At 46.8% G+C, this 24,551-nt stretch overlaps 1 protein-coding gene across 1 annotated transcript; it reads left to right on the forward strand.

Annotated features, from left to right (window-relative positions):
* Positions 1-2,906: 2,906 nt before the first annotated feature.
* On the forward strand, positions 2,907-24,551 carry GABRD (gamma-aminobutyric acid type A receptor delta subunit). The gene is made up of 9 exons (XM_025212298.1): positions 2,907-2,968; positions 6,842-6,954; positions 12,845-12,912; positions 13,895-14,115; positions 14,888-14,970; positions 18,297-18,434; positions 20,472-20,627; positions 21,705-21,916; positions 23,586-24,551. Exons 1-9 carry the CDS (start codon positions 2,907-2,909, stop codon positions 23,883-23,885), a joined length of 1,353 nt encoding a protein of 450 aa, XP_025068083.1. The 3' UTR covers positions 23,886-24,551.

Here is a 24,551-nt window from a genome sequence, read left to right on the forward strand (position 1 = left end):
CTTCAGGGAATTCAAGCAGTGGCTGCACAAGCTGGTCACACAAGTCCATGATGCTATGGGAAGATTCATGACTGTCCACCACGAAAGGACCTGCGCTGCATCCAGGAGGCATTCCAAGACACGGCAGGACTGGCACATACTGATGCATGTACTGTTAATGATTCTATGCCCAATCCTGCACCTGTCCATAAACCTGCCCCTGCCGGGGGCAGCAACAGTGGGCATGGCTCCGTGCTCTGAGATCTGATAGTTCTTTGTCAAGCTCTGAATGAAAGCCTACCTGAGGGCCAGTGTAACAAGTGGGGTTCCCAGGACCAGTCTAATCATTGACCCGCCCACTTGCCTAGGGCTAACTGCCCACTTGCCTTACCTGCCACGCCTTTGATGGATCATTATGATGTTCCCAGGCGGGAGGCTGCCCATTTAATTGCCCTGATGCCAGGGCCTATACATGGCTCTGAACCTTTCCTGTGTGCCATGCCTCACAGCTGGCATCCATGGCCTATCACCTGGCCTAAACTTACTTGGCCTATCACTGGGCCTATGACCTCATGCCCCAACACTGAGACTCTCACTCCAGTGCCCTCATGTTGGGACTCTCACTCCCATACCCTCACATTGGGGCTCACAATCCCTGTGCCCTCACACTGGGCTCTCAATTGCAGCACCCCCACTGGGGTCTCAATTCATACCCACTTGGAGCTCCCAACCCCTCCCTTTCTCTCAGGCTCCCTGCCTGGCTCTGGACCCTCTTGGTCCCCTCCCACCCCACACTGGGCTCTCATCTCATGCCCAACACTGGGCCTCAATACCCCTGCCCTTGGAGCCTCACACCCGGCTTCTTCATAATCCTCAGGTCCTGTTGTGGACCTGGACCCCATCTCAGGCCCCTTCACATGACCTGGACCCCGCCTCAGACTCCACACAGTAAACCTGGGTCTTTCACTTTTTTCTCAGGGTGTGCTCCTTTAGCCTTTCCCCGCCATGGGGTAACCTGCAAGGCAGCGAGGCCTGAAGCTTTCTGGTGCCCCATATTTGCCCTTCACTGGGGAGGCCCAAGTGTGGCATTTCCTGAGGACGGCCCTGCCACCAGCAGCCCCACCACACCATCTAGTCCCAGCAGGATGTAGTTTTAGGTCATGCCCCATGGCCAGAAACCTCCTGCCATCCCCATAGTTCCTGTCCTCTACCTCCAAGATGTTATATGAGCAGTAGCTCCAGCCAGATAATGTTCTTCCCTTGGCTACTTGCAGCAAACTGCTGGCTCCACTGCTCAGGGCCTGTTCTTATCACAAGCAGCTGTACCCCTTTCCCAATCAGGCAGCCTCCTACTGGCCATGTGACTCTTAACTGGGAGTGAAGTCACCTGTAGGCTGCAATGATGGCTGCCCACAGCCTTCTAAGTGACAGGCACAAGCTGTGGTTTGTCACAGCCAGGTTCTTTTAGTTACAATTGATCATTGATTTTTTTTTCCATGATTCATGTGCTGTTATAGTAAGTGGGCCATTATAGTAATTGTTATAGTAATGACACTGTTATTTTCATTGTGTTTTTTAACTATTCATGCACCGTTAAGGTAATTCATAGTAATTCATACTGATTATGAATCACTATTTTAAAAGAGTTGTTCTGTGGTTTGTTTCCTTTTTTAATTTTTGTTGGTGGTAAATAAAGGTTTCTACTCACTTTGTTGGATTTTTCACTTCATGCTCTCTCTTTTTAAGAGGGGGCTTTGGATGGGGAGGTGGTTTTCTAGCTTGTGGAAGGTTGGGGGGAAGTTGTTTGCTGACCCCTGCTTAGCTTGTTGTGGTCAGAGGACCCATGCCATTAGCGCTCCCCACCTTAGCAAAACTCTAGGCCATCCCACCAACCAGTCTTGGATTGCCTGATGTGTCTTTCTCCGGTCACAATAATAAAATCCTGGGCCTTGAAAGCACCCGCCCCCTCAAGCTCTCCCCCTTGGGTGGGCTGCACAGGGAATGATGGAAAGCTCCATGAGCTCAGAGGAAATGTTATGGGCGCAGTGCAGGAGCACCAATTACAGCTGTCACAACTGCCCATTCATGGAGCAGGAGGGTCCAGTCTCTGGTGCGCCCACTGGCACAGCCAGCACACCCAGGCGGCTTCAGCAGTGGGTGGCAGCAACCCTGAAGCAGCATTCCCACAGGGCCCTGCAGCCTCTCCTCCACATCCAGATGTAGCCCTGCAGAGGCAAGAGACAGAAGCCTTTTGTGCAAGATCGCAACATTGCCAAGATAAGATGCTCTGCAGCAGAGGCCCTACACTGCCTAGCCTCAGCTCAGAGGTCGGCAGTGCGCCGGTGCCCAGGGAACATGGTAAGCTGTCCAGACAGGCAGGGCCGTGCCCAGGCAGCCATTGGCCAAGTCACCTATCCTCGCTCAATCTCTTGGGGCACGCAGCCCGCTGCGTGCTGGCCACAAGCAGCCTGCCTCCCCTGCCCTCTTCTCAGTTGCTGTAGCAACAGACTCTGCTGCCCTGCCCCACCTCCCTGCAGGCCAGCTGCTCTGCTGCCACCACGCTGCCGCCCAGCCTACAGCACCCAGGTGTGGTGCTCCTAAACAAGTGAGGCAAAGGGCTGGCTGTGCCCCTGCCCATGCTGCAGGGGGCCTCTCCAGTGAGGCACTATGGAGCCTGCTCTCTGCTGTGCCACAGTTGCACCCCAAGTGTGCCCCTGCAGCGTGTTCCCCGGGTAGTGCGTGATGAACTGTTTGTGCAGGTGGAGGGGTGCCTGAACCACTATGCCCTGCTCCTGCTGATCCTGCAGGTGCACTGGGTACACCTGTGTTCCTGGTTTGGGACTCTGAGCTATGACGGTGCGGGGGACAAGCCTGGGCTGCCATGCATCCTCCACCACCAGCTGGAGGGCTACCTGTTGCAGTGTTACATGTCCCTGCCCCCTGCTGCTGAGGAGGACATTGCCACCAGTATCGATGCCTTCCTTGATGTGTGAGACCAGTGCCGCCCAGCTCTGGAGACATGGGCTGCTCAATAAAATTTTGAACTGGTCACACAGGTGAACTCTCTGTGTGCAGTGGGGAGGCAACCTGGGGCCAGGGGGAGCATGGGCAGGCCATGCCTCTGCAACCCTTCCCATGTCAGTAGACAGACATGGATGAAAATTCATTTTAATTTCACCTAAACATTTATTTTATTGTGAAATAAACCAAAGCAGAATAGAAAAAATGAAGGAACACAATACCCACTCCCCTGATTTGCTACGGAAGCATCAGCAAAGCACTAACAGCTAAAAATGCATCATCCATCATTGGCTCTTACCCAACTCCCCTCCTCCCCATGACCCTTCTGTTTCTCCCTTTTCTTGGTCCCTAAAGCATACTGGCACTCTCCTTGTCCTTCTAGAGGAGGGCCACCCCTTGCTTGCAGGCACAGTGCCTGTCGCTGAGGTTGTCGCGATGTGGGGCTGATCACAGATAGGGGTCTCTTTGGAGCTCCCAGAGGGGAGGGGAGGCCTGCTCATGAGTGGGGGCTGGGGTCATTAATTTAAGGAGCTCCTGTCTAAACTTTCACTCCTGCGCTGGCTCCGCTCAACATTGACCAGTTGAGGGTGCCTCAAGTCAGGCTTCTGAGTCAGGCATTCTCTCACATGGGTCCGCCTTCTCAGGCCCTACTACAGGGTTACCCATCTGATAACCTGGTTGTGGGAGCTGGGGTTATTAAGGCGCCCCAACTCACCTTTCACCAGGGTGGTAACTGGCCTGACATTTCCTGGGGGCTTCCACATCACTAGGAGCCCCACCAGGCCACCCATCCCTGGCAAGGTGCAGTTTTAAGTCATGCCCAGAACCAGGAGCCTCCTCCATCCCCACAGCCCCAGCCCATAACCTCCATGCTGTTCCTGAGCCTCAGCTCCACCAGCTGATGTCTCTCTCATGGCTGCCAGCAGCCTTCTGCTGCCTCACTCTATATATATATATATCCTTGGTCTCCAAAATGGCTGCCATACTGAAGCACCTGGCTGCTGCCTGCTCCAGCCCTTAAAGTGGCAGGTACCAACAGTGCCCTGCCACAGGAATGAAAAGAATAAAAATAAAATAAGAATACATTGTTTTAAATATTGGTAAAAATGTGTAAACATATGTGTAAAAATTAATGAAAGTAATGAAATGACAATTAAATTATCTAAATTAATGAAACAGTACAACTTTCGGTGATCTGTACATATCAGCCTACTGTAAGCTATGGGCACCCCCTGCTGTAATTTAGTACAAAGAGTTAAGTGGGGTGGATTGCTATGTGGCGCCCCCTGCAATAATTTACTGTGAATAGAGCACTGAACATTTTATGAAATTTCTGAGCGATCATGTGTCCACAATGACAGAAAAAATTAAAATCCACAATTTCAATTTAGGTGGCATAGAATGAAACCCTGAGAACTATACCCTTGTCACATGTACAAGCATCCTAAGGTGGTTTTTGGACTCTAATACACTGGCCACAGTAACTGAAGTTATTAGCTACTTATTTAACACAGGTTCAGTGGACACAGCAAGAAGCCCCACGGATCCTTGAGAGAGGACGGAGTACACAGTGATGGGCAGTAGAAGAGGGAGAGGTAGATTTGTAGGGGTGGCTGTAGCCAGTTTCCACGTACTTGTGCAGATTTCATCCACTGCTTGACTGTTTTAAAAAAGAAGTTTTAATCTAGGCTTGGCTGACCCAGAGAGAAATGTTCTTTTTAATACTGAGTTAGCTACCTCAGATTAGAACATATGACTTTAAACATCAGTTTGCTCCTAGAACAGTCACAGTTTCACACTTCTACAACTTTTTAACTGGTAGTTTTGAGAACAAAAAGGTGTAAATCTACTTACCCAGCATGGAACTGTACATGGAGTTCAGCAATATATAAAATCAGCCAAGGTCTCTGAGTAGGTTTCACATAATTCTAGCACACCTGCAGTTTAAATATAAATTACATTATTTATTTGACGAATAAAAATTTCTTCTAACCAGTTATGCTGCTCTGGCAGGCAATCAGTTGAGTATACAATGGAGCCAGCTTATGGTGAATTCATGTTTGCGACACATCATCTTCACTTTCACTGAATTTGCACATCACGATGCAGAGAACAATTCAGGACTTAGAATCTATTCCTTCATAAATTAATATTTCACTATTTCCAGGTACCTTCATGTCTGGAACAGCCTGCCACCGGAGGTGGTTCAAGCGCCTTCATTGAACACCTTCAAGATGAAACTGGATGCTTATCTTGCTGGGATCCTATGACCCCAGCTGACTTCCTGCCCTTTGGGCAGGGGGCTGGACTCGATGATCTTCCGAGGTCCCTTCCATCCCTAATGTCTATGAAATCTATGAAATAAACAGGTTTCTAAGGCTGCGCGAAGCTTTGGGTGGTGATTCGATTCAGAGGAGATTCGGCCCAATTCAGTGGCTGAATCTCTGAATCTGAATTGAATCAGGGGACCAATTTAAAGGCCCGAATCATTTCAAAGGGGGGGGACCCCTGCCAGACCCCACAACCCTCCCTGCTCCTCCAGCCCCTCCAACCCCTGCCTGCTCCCCCAGCCCTGCCCATAGCTGCCCGCCTACCCCAGGTCGGTACATTAAAAAAAAGCCCCAGTGCTCACCAGGTGCTGCCAGGCAGGGGGTGAGCCCTGCTGCCTCCCACTGCCCCATGCTGCATGAGGGGTTCTGCATGAGCCCCCTTGACCCCACCCCCCGCTCCCCAGCTCCTGCATGGCTGCCCCACCTGCTGGGGCTCTAGCTCTTTAAGAAAAAAAAAAGCCCCAGGACTCATCGCTCCTGGTGCAGCCTTGGGCCTTTGGGGGCTCATGCAGAGTCTCCCCATGTGGTGCAGGGCAGCGGGGAGCAGCAGGGATCGCCCCCCACTGGCAGAAGCAACGAGTCCCAGGGTTTCTCCAGGTTTTTTTTTTCTTAAAGGGCTGGAGCTGGCCCATGTGGGGCACTCGTGAGGGGGCTGAAGGAGCCGGGGGGGAGTTTGGGGGCTCATGCATAGCCCCCCATGCAGCGTGGAGCAGTGGGGGGCAGCGGGGATCATGTCCCGCCCGGCAGCACCTGCTGAGCTAGGGTTTTTTTCCCCTCCAAGTGCCAGGAGCTGGGGCGGGCAGGGCAGTCGTTGCTGGGCTGGGAGAGGGGAAGGGGATGGGCCTGGCCTGGCTGATTCAGAGATTCGGAGATTTGGCTGCTGCAAAATCTCCAAATCGGATTCAGCTGAATCAAATCAGGACAGTGATTCGAATCACCAAATCGAATCGCTGTCCCCCAAATCAGCCGAATCTGAATCCGAAGTGAATACTAGCCACTTCGCACAGGCCTAAAGGTTTCCCAGGACACATTTATAACTAAGTCGCTTCCCATTTATTTTTTAACAATTGGCAGAAAAAAGGAAGTTGAATTAATAGTGTTGTCCTTACTTAGTTGAACTGGCTAATTTTTTAATTAAATTTTTCCTCAAGAGGAAAATAAATCGTGTAGTTTAAACCTTGATTTTATTCATTTGGGGAGGGAGAGATAAATACATTAAAAGAAGTTTGCTGCTGTCCTCATTTTCCAGAGATAACCTGTACTATCCTGTAGTAGCATGTACTATTTTCTAATTTAAGCATAACTTGTCATCTTCATATGAGTGAAATGGTCCTCCTATCCACAAAGTGTTGTCCCAATCAGTTACCAATCGATCTGAGCTGATTACACTTCAGCTGGACTTTAGTGGAATGCATGTACAATTAAATCTTAGGCCTTCGATTACCTTCTTTCACATTTTAATCTCTCTATACTTGGTGAAGTTTTAAAAGGCACTTGTTTTCTTTATCTAGAGCAATGAATGACATAGGAGATTACATAGGTTCCAACACTGAAATATCCTGGTTACCCAATCTGGATGATTTGATGAAAGGATATGGACGGAATTTCAGGCCTGGGATTGGAGGTAAGTTTGATTTATGTCTCTTCTGATTTCTAAACAATTCTTCACTCAAGCTAGCAGCAAAAATATATGTGAACCTCTGTGCTTTGCCAGATAAAATCACACTCAATCAAGAGTTTGTAATTGCCTTGCTCTCGGACAGTAGAAATAACAATAAGTACTTGCTTGTGTCAGCCTTTGCAAAGAGCCTGAGGCACTTTGCGGTTCAGGACAATTAAATGCAACCTCACACAAGTTTTGTTTTTTCCATTTCGCTTTTGAATTTATGTTTGTAATGCCAGAGTTTCTCAGACCTCACCTTTCTCCTCCATCTCATGTACAAGTTGTCGGGATAGCACCGTGTACGGACGCAGACCTCTGCGTCCCGTTGACATTCACTTGCCATTCTTATGCTGGATAGATGCCAGTCAGTCAATTAGGTCAGTGCTCCTCTCAGTTCTTGCCCGCCATGACTTGAATTGATTGACTTGGGGAGGGGTGATGACTCTCTGACCCGGAGCTGACTGCCACTCGTCAGAATGTAAGGAGGGGCAAAAGGAAAAAAAAAACTACTTGCAAAACAAAGGGGAAAAAAAAGACCCGACGCGTCCGTTTATCCACTTTTCCCCGTGGCGCTGGGGTTCATAGTGGCTGCTATCCCTTCTCTTCTTATTCAGTCCACAAGTTCCTGATCACTGAAGCCGTGATCTGGTGTTTGTTTTTTTCTTCGATAATTAGCGTCTTGCCGGCTCAATTAACCGCCTGCTGCAGCCAATTAATGCGGAAATGCTTTTTCTGAGCTCCTCTGAGCTCTATAGACCCTGTGGGTCTGCTGCCCCATTCCCGGGGACTTCAGTCCAGACCAGCAGGCGGGCAATTGCCCTCTCTGCCAACCCCTATTTCTCCTCTTTACCTTTCTCCTTCCTGCTGGCATATAGGGCCGTTAATAGCTCCTGGAGCCTTGATTGAACCAATCTGGTTCACCTGGTGAGCTGATAAGACTGAGCTTGGGAGGATCAGAAGCTCCCTCCAGAGCATGGCTACGCTGCTACTGCTGCACATGGCCCTCTGGCCAGGGAGTTTCTCTGGGCAGGTATCCTTGATCTTCTCACATACTTTCTCCTTTAACTCGTCGTTAGGTGGATCCTCACCGTGAAACAATTGGGCTGACTCTGTCTCTGAGTGGCCTTGTTCCGCCAGCTCTTCTTCTTCATAGCATCTTGAAAAAAAATCAGCAGCAGTATTAGTCTTTCCTGGTTTATACTCAATGAAAGTGGAAAGGTTGCAGAGTCAACGCCCATCAAGTAATATGCACATTTTCTGTCTGTTTAGTCTTAAGCCACCTCAGCGGAGCATGGTCGGTTATCAGGGTGAACTCATGCCCCAGCAGGTAATACTCAAAGTAGTTAACGCCCCACTTAATGGATAAGCGTTCGCGTTCTACTGTAGCATACCTCCTTTCCTGTGGGTTTAACTTCCGGCTGGCATAGGCTATGGGTCGTGAGATTCCGTTGACTTCTTGCAAAAGGACAGTGCCTAATGCTCTGTCTGAGACATTCATCTGCAGAATAAAAGGTGATTCAAAGTCTGGGGTTTCCAGCACCTCATCTTGACATAGAGCATTCTTCGTCTTCTCGAATGCCTGCTGGCTCACAAAATCCCATTTAAAGGGGCCCTTACCTTTCCCTTGCAACAAATCAGTTAAGGGAGCTGTTATTTCTGCAAACTGGGGTATAAATCATTGGTAATACCTGGCAAGACCTAAGAACTTCCCAAACTGTTTGCAGCTCTGGGGTGGGACATAGTGTCGCAAGGCCTCCACCTTGTCAGCCAACGGATGAATATGCCCTTGGCCTACCATAAACCCCAAGTACTTTGTTTCAGCCTTACCCAAGATACATTTCTTTGGGTTGGCTGTAAGCCTGGCTTGCCATAATTCCTGTAGTACCGCCCTTACCATTTCTAAGTGTTCCTCTCATCCTTCTGTATATATAATAATATTGCCTATGTAGGTGGCTGTGTATTGCTGATGTGGGGCCAACACCCATTCAATTAGCCTTTGAAAGGTAGCTGCCACACCGTGTAACCCGAAAGGCATCTGTCTAAATTTGTACAAGCCCCATAGAGTACTGAACGCAGTCTTGGCCATATCTTCCCTCCTCAACGGTACCTGCCAATACCCTTTTACTAAGTCCAGGGTTGAGATAAATCTAGCCTGTCCCACTTTCTCCAACAACTCGCTAATCTGGGGCAGAGGAATGCTGTCAAAGTGAGAGATAGCATTTATTTTCCTGAAGTCCATACACAGTTGCAGTGACTCATCAGGCTTAGCCACTGCCACAATGGGGCTATGCCAAGGACTCTGGGACTCTTGAATGATGCCTTGCTCCAGCATTTTAGTAATTTCCTCACAAATTGCCTGATATCTATAATATGGGATCCTCCTCCATTTTTCTCTCATGATCTTCCCAACAGATGGGTTATCCCTTTTGGCACATCCTGGGATTTCACTAAAAACATCTTGAAATTCCCTTGCCAAGTTCCTCAACTGACCCTGTTGCTGAGCACTAAGTTGGGTCTCAACCGAGACCGTTACAGCCCCTGCGTTTTGTCCTGGGTCTGCACTCAAGTCCCGACCAAACTCCTCATCCAGTGGGGAGGGAGCTCCCCCTTGCCTCACTCACACTGTGCCCCTGGATGAGCTGCTAGGCTCTGATTGTCCCATGACCTGGCCCGGCCAGGGCCCCATTCACGGTGAATGGGGCCCTGGCCAGGCTGGGTTGTGGGACAGTCCTAGCCTGGTGGCTCATCAGAGCCAGCACAGCGCTAGGGAGCCAAGGGAGGGGGGGCATGTGGCCCCCCCAATCTTTGCATGGGGTGAGGGCAAGCCACAGCTGTGAGCTAGGTTCTGTCTGCCCCCTTCCTTTGCGTCTCACTGTTGCCGCTGCTTTGAAAGCAGCACAGTGCCATGTGCATCCTGCCTGGGCGGGCCGGGCAGCAAGGTACATGGGATTGCGCCATGCCATGCCACTTGTAAAGCAGTGGCAGCAGCAAGACACAGAGGCAGGGAGCAGGCAGAGCCCAGCTCGCAGCTCTGGCCCGCCCTTGCACTGTGCAAAGATCGGGGGGCCACGTGCCCCCCACTTAGCTCCCCAGCACCGTGCCTCTGGAGGAGCCACTGGACTCCAGTTGTCCCACAACCCAGCCCAGCCGGGGCCCCGTTCACAGTGAATGGGGCCCTGGCCAGGCTGGGTCAAGGGACAATCCCCACAGTGCAGGAAGGAGCAGGGCAAGGGTGAATGATTTGCCCTGTGCCTACCCCACTGTCTCCTACCCTACCCCCAAGGCCAGGCAGTGATAAAGAAAGACTGAAATAAACTTGCCTGCCTGCAACTGGGCCAGCTGCGATCCTAGCTGCAAGTGCTCAGGGTATCTGAGTGTGCCTGCCCCTCCCCCCTGCTGCAGCAGCCTGCGGCTGGGCTGCACTACAGCCCTACCTGCTGACCTGAGTTTGTGGGGACTGAGCCCGGTTCCCCCGCCCTTCCACCACCTATGCCCACAGGGTTCGGTTCTTGGTCCCATGCTGTTCCACATCTTTATCAATGATTTAGATGAGGATGTGGAAAGCACACTGGCTAACTTTGCAGATGATACTAAGTTAAGGGGAAAAGCAGTCATGCTAGGGGATAGGATGTGGATCCAAGCGGCCCTGCACAAGCTGGACAGGCTGACAGAGTGGAACTGGATGCAGTTCAGTAAGGATAAATGCAGAGTGCTTCATCTGCAGAGAAGTAACCAGCAACCTCAGTATAGATTAGGAGGAGATGTTCTGGCCAGCATGATGGCTGAAAGGGACCTCAAGGTTATGGTTGATCACAGGATGAACATGAGCTGCCAGTGCAATGCTGTCGGCAACAGAACTAATAGCATACTGGGATGCATTAGCCAGTGCATCGCAAGCAAAGCTAAGGAAGTGATACTTCCTCTGTACCCAACGTTGGTGAGACCCCAGCTGGAGTACTGTGTCCAGTTCTGGGCACTGCACTTCAAAAAAGATGCGTTAGAATCTTGAAAGGGTCCAGAGATGGGCCACAAGAATGATTAAGGGCCTGGAGGACAAACATTATGAGGAAAGACTAAGGGATCTGGGACTGTTCAGCCTGGGAAAGAGAAGACTAAGGAGGGACTTGGTGGCCGTATATAAGTATCTAAGGGGTGAATATCAGGAGCTGGGAGAAAAACTGTTCACTAAGGCATCCCGGGGAGGACAAGGAGCAATGGCCATAATCTGTTAGAAGATGGTTTCAGGTTGAATATAAGGAAGAACTTCTTACGGTAAGGGTGACCAGAATCTGGAATAGTCTTCCCAAGGAGGTGGTGCAGTCCCCAACCTTGGAAGTCTTCAAAAGGAGACTGGAAAGAAACCTTTCTGGGATCATTTGATCTCAGCAGTATTCCTGCCCAGAGCAGTGATCTTTTGATGTCCCTTCCAGCCCTTAATTTCTATGGTTCTGTGATTCTTGAGTCTGTCAGAATCAGAAGCAAGGCAAAACTTAGTTGATGTAAACACACTTGGGGTGAGGGCAAGAATATTTTCATGACTGCCTGCACAGCAAGTCTATTAAGTTTCATGTTAAAAATGAGAGAAGGTCCAACCCACAAATCTTGAAACTGCATCCAGACCCAGGGCACTCCAAGGGTCAAGGGTTTCAGGGGTTGATTCAGGTTCTTTACTGTTAAAAAAGAGGGTGTTTCAACCATGTGAAACAATAAATGGTTCTATGAGTGTGGGTCAGGAAAGACACTACCAAGTCAGGCGCCATGGTAATGATCACAATATAAAACCTACCAGTGTTTGAATACCGAGCAATTCTGGAAATGTACAGACTTTGGTGTTAACCAGTACAATAAAAGCAAAACCACTCTGGACTCTTCAGGTCCAATTTGACTGAAGGACATTATAAGCAAATATAAATTAAAATGTGACTAGTGATTTAGATGCACAATTGAGAAACTTTGGATAAGCCTAATTTTAAGAGTGTGGATGCTCAAGCACTTTCTTAAAAGCAGACTCCATCAGGAGGTCTGAAATTGAGTTCCCCACAATGGAAACATCCAAAATAACCATTCAGTTTTATAATCTTGCCAGTCTTGTATCTGGCCTGCAGAGTTTTAGCTGCTGTTCCTAGCTCAGGAATTAGAGGCCTTTTTTCCTCCCATTTGAGCAGATCCAAAGCTTAGAGGAGGACTATGTGTATACAGTAACTAGTATATGCAGACACTGGAGTGTTTGCAGATTTGCAGCAACGTACTTAGATAATAGGTGTTTAGAAAGCATTGGGCAACTGCAATTTCTAGCGTTCCTTCCGAGTGATCATGAGATCTCAATATACAAAACAGTGAATTTAATGAAGCATGTACCCATATGGAAGGAAAATCTCAATCTCACAAAGGCAGAGAAAATTCTATGGGGAATATGGATACACTGGCAATTTATTCAGGTTATAATCACTGGTAACTGGCAGTCTGGTAAACTGGAATGTTATTTTCGTCCTGAAGCAGCTAATTTCAAAAGTTGTGAAGTTTTCTTATGTTAGATAATGTCAGAGAGATTACTTTCAGAGAACCTTATAGCTGAATGCTTCACTAAACACTATAAGCAAAAGGCATACTTAGCAGCTTGAGTTTTTTTAATCACATTCCTATACACCTACCGTTTCCATGATCTGTAAACTAGCTTTGGGAAAGTTATATTTTGTCCATATTGAATGGTTATCATCAGTATTTCTGTATTTTCTCTATGACATGGATTTTTTAATTTAGGAGTCATGGTTTCTAGAAGAATCAGGACTTACGTGTATTGCTAATGCATATTAGATAATGCAGTTCTTCCCATTTTAACGTGTCTCCTCAGGCCCTCCTGTTAATGTTGCCCTAGCGATTGAAGTAGCCAGCATTGACCACATCTCAGAAGTTAATATGGTATGTTATCATTTAAACTTGTTAAGACTGTAATGAGAAAGCTTATACTGCAACAACTAAAAGCATAAAAGACTGGCAGGATAAATAGGAGTTTTCTAAACGGCATCACCAGATGAAAAATTAGCAGAGGGAAAAGATTTTCTAAAATATTTCAAGTGAAAAAGTGTCACAATGACATACTCTAAAGAGCAAACATAGTTGCATTCTAATCTATAGACAGTTTTGCATCTAGACTCGGTATAAATTAGCTGGAACTACACTGATTTCCACTAGGTGAGTATTTGAAATGGTATATTAGGGAGTACAGGGTTGTAGTCTGACGTGTGTTGCCCTTACTGCTAGAAAAACTATTTTTAAGACTTACATACAGCTTCCACTCAAATTCCACTCCTCTATGGAAACTCTTAAAGAAAGAATGAGGGAACTCAGCATCTTTTTGCTCCTATAAAATGCTATTTAATTATGGGACACTCACTTTCCCATCCCTATCATGTGCAAACTCCAAACAAAGCAACAAGTTAGGTGGCATGGGACATGCTTGTATAGAATAGCAAATATCAGTTGCATTTTTATAACCTATTGAACCAGAAAGAATTTATGGTTCCACCTATTTTTTAAACTCATCCCCCTCCCCCCCAACCCCCATCCCCCTCTTCAAAAGCTACTGTTCCTACCTGGGGAAGGGGCTCAGGAGGAATATTAACCTTATTTTCTCCATTAGTATCACACAGTCGTGTAGCTCCCATTGTACAATATACTTGATAATGCCTTTGAATCAGAACACATGTTGAGCTGTCTTAGGGTCATCCATAATAAAAGCAAATAAAATAAAATATCCAAGCAGCCTCATTTTTGCTTAAGTATTCCAGTACCCAGGAAACAACTGTTCCAGACTAAGACAAGGAAATCTGACCAAACCCTAAGGCAACTTAACCGTATTTGTTTCACATGTTTTGTTAACTGTTTATTCTCCTTGCCCTAGGAATATACTATGACAGTATTTCTGCATCAGAGCTGGCGAGATGACCGGCTCTCTTACAATCACACCAATGAAACTCTAGGTTTGGACAGTCGATTTGTGGATAAGCTCTGGTTACCAGATACATTCATAGTAAATGCCAAGTCTGCCTGGTTCCATGATGTGACAGTGGAAAACAAACTTATCAGGCTACAACCTGATGGAGTAATTTTATATAGTATCAGGTAAGAAAGAGTGAAAAGTGTGAGTATGCTCTCTGTCAGATGTTAGCTTTTTGTATATACTTCAAAAATACTCATCCCATTTTTCCTAGGGTGTCCCTGAAAATCACCAATAATGTTATTCTGAAAACCCTTCCCTTTGCGAGGGCTATGCTGCTGGAGTTGCAACTGTGGCAACAGTAACACATTTCCCATTGTGTAATCATTAATTACAAGAATATCATTAATGATATCATTAGCAATCACAAGACAGTGTAGACAGGGCAAAAAGTTCCTGGCTTCCATCTGACTGACTCCAATTCCCAGTGGAACTGTGGGCACTTTTGTCCTCACCTTCTCTGTTTGCAAATGTATTCACTTTGCAGGCACATTTTAAGAATGAGTTAGCTACTGTACATGAGATACTGTGAAAACGTAGGACTAAAATCAGTCCTGAAGTAACTTAATCAAGTTACGTAACTTTATGCAGGAGTGAGCTTGACTCACAAGAGTATATACAAGAATTATTATCATCATCACCATCCAGCCTTGGACAAGTCACTTAATTTCTTTTTATCTCACTTTCAAAATTCTAGTTTTTATTTTGAAGACTAGAAGTAATAATCATAAAAGACTTTGAAAATATTTTTATCATTGGTAGTAGTGTTATGGGAGATAGGTGATGGGTTTCCAACTCTGTCTGGATTATGAGGAAAATTAAATGTCAAGTTATGAATGTCTACAGCCATATCTGAATATAACTAATTAGTATTTTTATTTCCCTTGCTTGGGACAGGATTACCTCAACTGTGGCCTGTGACATGGACCTTTCCAAGTACCCGATGGATGAGCAAGAGTGCATGCTGGATTTAGAAAGCTGTAAGGCCTGAGCATAGAGTTGCCTATAATGTGTTCTGTTTAAAGCCTGCACACGTGGTACTTAGCTTCGAGTCTGCCTAAGCAATTCTGCTTCCATAGATCACAAACAAAGGCTGCTCAGGATTTAGAAAATATAAAACTCAATCCCCAACCTCTTGGCTCCAAATTTTGGGTGTTAAGGTACCAGGCTTTTCAAAACTAGTTGTACGCAAGCCTAATTCAGAACTATACAGCTAAATCCAGCAAGGTGATGAGCATCCTTCAGTCTGATTAAGGATTGAATCCTCCCAATCTGAAGAGGAGCTGACTGCCTGACCCAAAGCCCAGTGAAATCAGCGGGATTCTTTCCATTAATGTCAAGCTATGAGAGACAGAGAGTTCAGAAGGCTTGCACTCAGGCAAATTCCTATATCTTTTTTTCCCTCTAAGAAAAACTGGATGGGGCAAGAATTTCTTGCATACAGGGACTATGCTTGTGATTATGTCTGGCACAGGCACTGTCTCTCTTTGACATCCCCTGACCCTCGCATCCACACAAGACTCCAACATAATTTGGCCCACAGACTGGTTTAACTCCATTTTCTGCTTACCTGAGAAATCTGCATAAACTTAATTTATGTTCTGTTCAGATTCAAGTCTCCCCTTGATCAGATTGTAATTCACATGAATGTTAATGCTTGGGACCCAGATTTACCACCCATAAGAAGGAACCACACTAACTAATAGCTTTGTGAATTTGGCTTTCTGTGTTTTTTACATCAAGTGGAGAATAAAGATCCCTGTGTTTCTAAAGATTTAGGGCTATCAGAGTTTCTCAGCAGATGTAAACATACTGCCACATTGGTGTGAGCTTTAGTTTCTCTTATTCTTTTTTAGCACTGACTCTGTTTTCTAGGCAATTAACCACAATACCATTTCATCCTGTCAAAAATAGCAATCTGCAGTTTTACTTATGTAATCAGCAAATGCAGAGGCAGCAGACAATGAAGCAGCAATCAATTCATTCTCCCAGCAAATTTTGCAGAGGCTTATTTCTCTCTCTCTCTCCCTCTCTCTGTTTTAAATTGAGGATTTTTATTTCAGTGCAATAAACATAAGCAGAAATGAAGCCTTTTTAAGTAAGTGCATTAAAGTAAAAATCAGGGGGATATTACTCCATACTGTTTCCAAGTACAGGGTTTCCTCTAGGCATTTCCCAGTCTGACTGTGGATTTCAAAAGGGACTCATCATCCTGTAGCATGGCCTGGGTTAACTTTTAGTGCTGTTACAAGGTACCTTACTCTACCTTGCCCCTAGTTCAAGTGCTGATAGGTTACATATTTTGAACCAGATTCTAAAATCAGAATATCACTGCTTTAAGGTCAGTTTGGTTTAGATAAGGAAATACCTGAGACAGTGTTCCTTGCCACTAAACCAGGGGCGGGCAATTATTTTGGGCAGAGGGCCGCTTACTGAGTTTTGGCAAGCCATCGAGGGCCACATGACAGGCAGCCAGGGGCAGATTAATATTAATTTTCTAAATTTTTTAGGGGCCCTGCAGGCCAGATAGAATGGCCTGGTGGGCCACACCTGGCCCGCGGGCCACGTTTTGCCCACCCCTGCACTAAACTCTCATTCCAGTTGCAAAATTGAACTGTCCATTGAATCAGGTTTGAGATGCAGAATTGATATTGGCTAGGTACAGACAGTCAAAAAGTCCCAGGCTGAATCAATTCAGTCTTTGCAGGTTAGTCTAAGCTGCACAGATTAAGTGAACAGACATTTACCTTTGATTCAGGACATGCAGCCAAATGCCTGCAGTAGCTCAAACCAGAAGCTCGGGGGCACTAGAGCATGGCTCTCTGGCTGTATGTTCATTTCCCCTTCCTGCTACCCGTGAGGTCTCTGACAGTTACAGTCCAGAATTACATCAACAGGACACTGCAGGGTTGCTCATCACTTCCACTTCCTGCTTCCTGGTGCCTCTGGGATTTGTAGTCCACAGTTGCAGCCTGCAGTAAGTTTGAGCTGGGGAAGTGGGGTTTAACCCCCTTCCCCAGCCCCAGACCCCAGCCAGGGTTTGCCTGGGTGGGGGCGACAACCCCCACAGTAGACTGGGCTGCATCTCCAGCTGGGCTTGTCCTGTTACCCCCCTGGTCAGCCAGCCCTCATTACTCCAGCTAGGGAGCAGAGGGGTGGGTCCAGCCCTGCTCTCTGGAGCAGACAGCCCAGCCCAGCCCAGCCCAGGGCTGCAGAGCATGATGGGTTGCTGGAGGACTGTGATTTAACTTAAACCAGGAAGGGGTCTGGGACAGAAGTTTCATAAACTGGTTTGACTCAAATCAATAACTTCTGTCCCTAGCCCTTCTGATCTAGCTTACTCATTAATGTGCTGGGGACAGTAGGCACAGGGGCAGGCAAGGATTGGGCCCATGGCAGACTCCATTTCCCAGCAGCTCCTTCCCGCATCACCGCAGCCAGTTTCCATGGAGACCCCAGCAGAAGCAGCACCATGACAGTGCAGGGCCAGGATTTCCAAGGAGACCAGCCCCAGCAGCACTGGCAGGGGGCACAGCTGGGTGGGGAGCTGCTCCAGAGCTAGCATTTCGCAGTGGTGACAGCGTGGTCTGGAGCTGGGGCAGAGATGCAATCCACTGCCCATATGCCCCAGGCAGAGGTATGCAAGCAGCAGATTGTGGCTCTGCCCTGGCTCCAGACCATGCTGTCACCACTGCAAAGTCCCAGCCCCAGTCGCAGAGCAGCTCCCCACTCAGCTGCGCACCCAGCCAGCACTGCTGGTGCAGGTCTCCATGGAAACCCCGGCCCCACGCTGTCACAGCCCTGCCGTTCCTGGGATCTCCATGGAAACTGGCCATAGCAACATAGGCAGGGGCTGCTGGGAAGTGGAGTCCGACCACCCTTTTTTCCGATCCACCATTTTTTCCACCCCTGCTCTAGCAGCTAAGTTCTTCTTGACTTAAAATACTCCAAAACTTCTGTGTAGCTCAAGGAATGCCTGCAGGGCACAGGGGCAATTAGCTGAAGTAGAGAGACAAGCTAATGTGCTCAACCCACTTCTGATGACCAAGCTGGCTTGAGTATCTTTGCCTGGCACCACACTGCCACGTAGACATACTGTCAACGTGAGCCAATTTGGATTCTTTTCCTTGTGGGAAAGTTATTACTGCTGGGTCCCTGGCATCCTGAAGGCTGACAAGACATTGACTTACACAGACTGGAACATAACATGCTTGCTGTAGAACTGATGATGAGCAGCATGGCAGAGTTCCACTCTGAGCCCATCTATCTTTATTTCTCCTATGCATTTATTCAATTCTTCTGGCAGATGGCTACTCTTCAGAGGACATCGTGTACCAATGGTCGGAAAACCAGGAGGAGATCCATGGGCTGGATAAGTTGCAGCTTGCTCAATTCACAATCACTAATTACCGATTCACAACAGAGATGATGAACTTCAAATCCGGTAATAGGTTCTGTGTCTGCATTAGTGTGTTTTTCCTGCACAGGGAAAGACCTCACTATGTGTTGTAGGCAACTGCTTCTCTTAAGTCATGTATTTAAACTATTCATCGTGTATCTCGTACAATTTTGTTTTGTCTCTACTTAAAAAGAGGTCAAGTTTTACTGGTCTTTTAGGGAGCTACTGCAATATATTGTGATAAATCCATGGTCATCTAGGGCTTTGTGCTTGCTAAGATGCTACACAAGGGGCTATTCGGTTTTTTTACGGAAATGGCAAATCCTCCTGTCCTCATTTGCAACTTGGGCTAAAAGAGAACCTCCTGGAGCTCAAACAATATGGGACTTATAACCGACAGTCAAGCTGTTCTGGCTTCATCCAGTTAAGGACAGTAGTGCATGTACATACTAGCCAGAAGACTGCATTGATTATAAAATCTGAAGGCTTTTTTTTCCTACTGACTTTTGTCTTTTTTCGCATAGTTAAATGTTCTTTCATATTGCACCCATCTTCTCCAAGCTTTTTTTTCCAAGCAAGTTTGAAATTAACTTGGCCTTTAAAAAAATCTAAATTTAGTATCTGGAGGGCTTTCCACAGTAGATTCTAACAACATTAAGGCAGTGTGCTTTTTGAAATAGTTCTCTTATAGAAAGGCACTCAAAGTCAGTACCCCTGAGTTTACTTCCAGATCTAGCAAGTGTGACCTATGGCAAATCACTTGACCTATTCTTAGGACCAACAGTGTCAACACTAACTATGGTGCCTCACATGGCAGTTATGAGGCTTAATTAATGAATGCTTTTAAAGCCTTTTATGAGCCTGTAGCAGAGAGACTGGGGCTCCCCGTTAGTTTAAGATAAAAGCAGCTCAGCCAGGGAGCACAGCAGGCTGTGCAGGGCACAGGTCTCCAGGGCAACAGGCTAATGGAGCAATTAGCAAACACCTGCAGGCAGTTAGCTGACCAGAGGCAGACAGAGAACAAGGCTGGGGGTGGTGAGGTAGCCGCAGGGGAAGGAGTTCCAGCCCAGGAGAGCTACCCTGGGATGCTAGGCTGACCACTTTGCTGTCTGCAGGAACACTGAGGCTCGGGGAGTTCACAAGGAGCCCAGGCTGGGAGACATGCTGTATTAGTGAGTGCAGGTTTACACTCTTAAAGGAATAGAGGGCTGTTATCCCTTGATGTTTATGTTGTAGCCCAGGGGCTTAGTGTTTATATTACAGTTTAGCCAACGGTTTGGGTTGGGACAGTAAGGGGTGGCTTACAGAGATCCTACTAGTGGAGCACACAATAGTCTTGAGCCCTGCCAGAGGCAGGCTCAAGGCCTGAGCAGTTACTGAGCCCAGAGTGGGCAGAGAGTGCAAGGTGGCAGCCAGACAGGGGCCAAGGGCTCGACACCTAAGAGGGGCTCAGTGCCAGAGAGGGGCACAGCCACACAGGGGCCTGGGGCCTGGCAGACAGGGGCCAAGGTCTAGAAAGGACAAGCGAGAGGTAGTGCCTCAGAGTCAGGTCTGATACAATGGGCCCAGGCTAGAAAGCCTAGCTAAATTTATTGGGGGTTTAGCCTCTGCCCCTTTAGAGGGAACAATATTATAGTAACACCTGTGAGGCATGGGGCATGGTGTAGGAGAGGATTTGGAACCACACAATTAGCCTGGCTTTGGGTGCCCTGCTGGGCACAGTTGACTATAAAGGCCCAGCAAGGGGTCTGGGACTATAGAGGCCCAGTGAGCGTGCCAGGGAACCCTAGCAAGGGGGTTCAGTCAGACTGCGGCCACGCAAAGGCCCATGGGGAGCCTCCCTATTTTTTATATTTCCATCAAGGCATGGTGGGCAAGACAAGAAAGCGCCCTAGAGGTGGAGCAGGGCACAGTTGTAGAGCCACCAGGGGGCATCACAACCATCCCTGGGACCCGGACCTTGTTACAGACCTGTGTGAAAATGCTGTAAATGCAGATAAGCATCATTTTTATGTCTTAACTGTAAACCAGCATGTCTAATACACAAACATACTTTTTCCCTTTGCCCACTTTTTCCACCAGCTGGTCAGTTTCCCAGGCTCAGTCTCCACTTCCACCTGCGGAGGAATCGGGGCGTTTACATCATCCAGTCTTACGTTCCTTCCATCTTACTGGTGGCTATGTCGTGGGTGTCCTTCTGGATCAGTCAGTCAGCTGTGCCTGCCAGGGTGTCACTAGGTAAAAAAAAAAAAATAAAGGATTTGGGATCTCAGTAGGAAGGGGAGTAAAAGCTGTAATACTCATCTCTGATGTGCCATCAAGAATGCTGCGCCTGCATTGGCAAAGCAGAGCCTCTAAAGTGGTTCCTTTCAGGCTCCATTTTCTGTCACCTGATTAGGAACGGGAGCCCTAATAAAGGACGGAAGATAAAAAGTTTGGGCAGTTACCTTTTACCCTAAAAACAATAGTATGTGCACCATGCCACTACTACAAAAGCAGCCCCACAGACTCTAGTCACACAAAGAATCCTACAGAGTCAGTGGGTCTGTTCACATCATGTGAGTCACATGAGTAAGAGTTGGGTAAAGCTATTTCATTTAATATGCAAGTACCTATAGGAGTTTCTTCATCAATACACACTCAAGTATAAATAATTTGATTCTCCTCTTGCATATTATTAATTTGTATCATCACTCTACTGAGGTTATGCTGGTATCTGATTTTGTGTAAGGGGATTCAGACCCTAACCCTCTAGCTGTTTGTGACAACTGACAATTTTAACTCTTAAATCTGTTCATGAATGTATAATACCCCACAAACACAATACCTTGCTGCTGTTCTTGAGAGCCCCACCAGGGTTATTCAAACAATACATAAGAGTGCTTAAGCAGAACTCAATTACTATTCAAGTGCTCATATGTTTGTTACACTATTAATGGGAGCGGACTGAAGCGGTACGCTCACGGACAAAAGTGGTGCGCTCACAGATCGTACACCTTAGAGGGAACATTACTCACATGAGTAAGAGTTGCAAGTTTAAGGGCTAAGAAGGAAACAAGACCCTCAAGGGATCTTTCTCTTTGTCTGTCTGTGCCTAGTAACAGAAAACAGTGACTAACAGGATGAGATTTACAAACCTGCCTTGGGTGCCTGCATACCCAGTTTGGAATTGGGTCTCCAAATCCCCTAAACAGCTTTGAAAAATTCAGCTAACTTGGATTGGAATAAAACCCCTGTCAAAATACAGGTCATTGTGCATTACCATTGGGGTGGTATCATGGAATCCTAAAGAAAGTTTCTTGTGATTCTCTGCAGGTATAACTACAGTTCTTACCATGACGACACTGATGGTCAGTGCTCGGTCTTCACTTCCACGAGCCTCTGCCATCAAAGCACTTGATGTTTATTTCTGGATTTGCTATGTCTTTGTCTTTGCTGCTCTGGTGGAATATGCATTTGCACATTTCAATGCTGACTACATGAAAAAGCAAAAGGCCAAAATGAAGGCCAGCAGACAGAGTGGGGAGGTCAGTAATCTGAGTGGTGGTGGCTGTGAGGAAGACTTTAGTCAAGTTAGTACATTTGCCATTTCAGTGGCAAAGTGAATTTAGTGCTAAGCACCTAAATTCAGGCATGCTGGTTGCTACCTGTTTAAAATGAGTCAAGCCCAGTTTCAGGATAACTACCAGCATGTACAACCAATCATCATCACATACTATGTTCCTGACCTAAGCCAACATGGGACAGGGGAGGGAAGGGACTTTAAGTGATTTTTAAGCCAGACGTGCATCCCTTGCATTCTAATAATATGATGGTGTCTTTGGGTATGTGTTCTGCCCTTGGTGTAAGATACAACAGCCCCAAGGGTATTCAGATCAATAACCACTATGCCATGATCTAACACTGGGGCTCGTGTGGAGTCAATTCTATACCAAGTGGGGAGGCCCATGGACAGAGCATATTCTCCTGTGGCTGTTTAAGGCCTCTTTCCTTTGCTAGTACACTGTAAAAGGTTCTTAGCCTAAGTGAGTACCAGACCTATTATCTTCAACATTATGACACAAGATCAGAGGCAACGTATAAGTATTGACAGTATCTGCACTGCTGCCATCCCTGCTGCTGCCAGGCACTGGCTCTGACGGGCTGCAGCTCCATGCCCCACAGTCAGTACAGATTGCACCATCACTGCCACTGCCTCTGCTGCTGCCAGGTCCTGGCTCCATCTGGGATGTGGCCCCACGTCCTACACCCCACCATCAGCACAGAAATCTGGGGGGGGGGCACATGCCTCCCCCACCACATGCCATCCCAACGCATCGCCAATGAAGGAGATTAATTTGTCCCCGTATTAGTTGCAAGAGAAAGTCCAGTTAGATTTTCTTTTGCTCATGGATAGAATGCTTGTTTCAGAGTAGATCCAGGGACCAAAACAACAGGTTGTAAGAATAAAACATCACTGAAATGAAATTCCTTCCAGTAACTGTTCTGTCTAGATCGTTCAACTGCTCCAATCGTATACCTAGCTGCCTCTTACTGGCCAAAGAGAGAGAGTGAATTCATTAGAGAAAAAATGCTTTTGGCAGTCCTTTTGGCTCCCTGGACTTAGGTCTTTTTAAGCTGCTAGCAAATATAATTGATCTGGGTTCTTTACTTAACCTTCCTCACTGCTCTCCACAAGCTTTGAAAGAACCCTGAGGGTTTGCCTATGTTCCAGGTCAGTGAGCCAAATAACAGTTTCTCTGATGGTCAATCAATATTACTTGTTAGTCAGCCCAGGGATTAGCATTCTGACTTTGCAAGGCCTCAAGCCCCTTCAATAGCCCAGGGAATGAACAATTATAACCAGACTTCAAACCTGCATGGTAGCACAGTCTTTCAGATCTGGATCTTCTGCATGTCAAACCATTAAGCTACCTGGCTAGCTCAGGTCATTCAGCGTGTGTATAATTACTGAGCCATGTGATAGCATCCTCAGGGGCCATGTGCAGTTCCTGTAGTCCACCACTGAACTTAGTCAGTGGGCAGTCATTGACAATATGAGACATGGTGTGTGTTTTGCCACTGCTACAGTCTGGATTGTCACGAACGCCCCAACAGTGGAGACTCGCTGCACATGGACCTCGCTAGCATAGGTTAAATATCCTATCTCTTTTCCCATACAGATTGTTTCAAAAAGTTCTTCTCTTTCCTTTGCAGGTAAATGTCAAGAATGCCATTGTCTTGTTTTCACTTTCTATTGCCGGAGTTAACCAGGAACTGGCCATTTCCAACAGACAGCATCGTATTCCCAAAAGGCTTCCTGGATCATATGGCCCAGTGGAAGTTGAAACTGGAGAGACAAAGCAGCAGCAAGAAATGAAGTCTGACAAAAAGGGTGGCATAAAGTCCCTTTTTAAGCCCATTGATGCTGACACTATTGATATTTACGCCAGAGCAGTTTTCCCAGCAGCTTTTGCAGCAGTCAATGTTATCTACTGGGTTGCGTATACAATGTAAGAAGAAAAACGTCCTCTGAAGAGGTAAACTGTTGGCCACCTAACTAAAACACTCGGCCATTACAAAACGTCTGATGAAACCGTACTGGTCCATCTTCTGGCAGAGTATTTGCCTGTGCACTGGAGATATTTCTCAAAAGCAGAACATCTTTTTTGCTTTACTTCTGCAATCAACTCCAGCTAAAACTGGCAGGGGGCAAACTGGTTACTACCAATGTGGTTTGATACATCTGTTATTTCTAGACTGTCAAACAGTCCAATCCTTTTGTTCTCTATCTCTGAGTGAAACAATTTCTTACATGTATATATCCTCAGTGGAGTTCCAAATCCTAAATTACAGTTTGGTATTTTCCCACTTTAAAGGTCAGCAGATAATGAAGGTCTGATTTTTCTACAGTCAGATCATTTCCTTTCTTGCAAGACAGCTAAGTTTCTATTTGCACATGGGAGTAATTTTCTCTATCAAGCCATTTATGTGATGGTCCTAGATTAACAAGGATGGGGAAAGGACAATCATTTTGAGATATAAAGATATTAGGATTCAAGCATGTGAGAAGCAGAGCAGGACAGAGGGTTTTACTCAAATTATCGTTTGTCATGGATAAAGTATTTTAAAGATTTTGATGCTCTTCTTTAGTCACAGCATGAAATAAAGTATATTGCATAG

Source organism: Alligator sinensis, unplaced genomic scaffold, assembly GCF_000455745.1.
Source record: "Alligator sinensis unplaced genomic scaffold, ASM45574v1 scaffold366_1, whole genome shotgun sequence".
In the NCBI taxonomy this organism is placed as follows: Eukaryota; Metazoa; Chordata; order Crocodylia; family Alligatoridae; genus Alligator; species Alligator sinensis.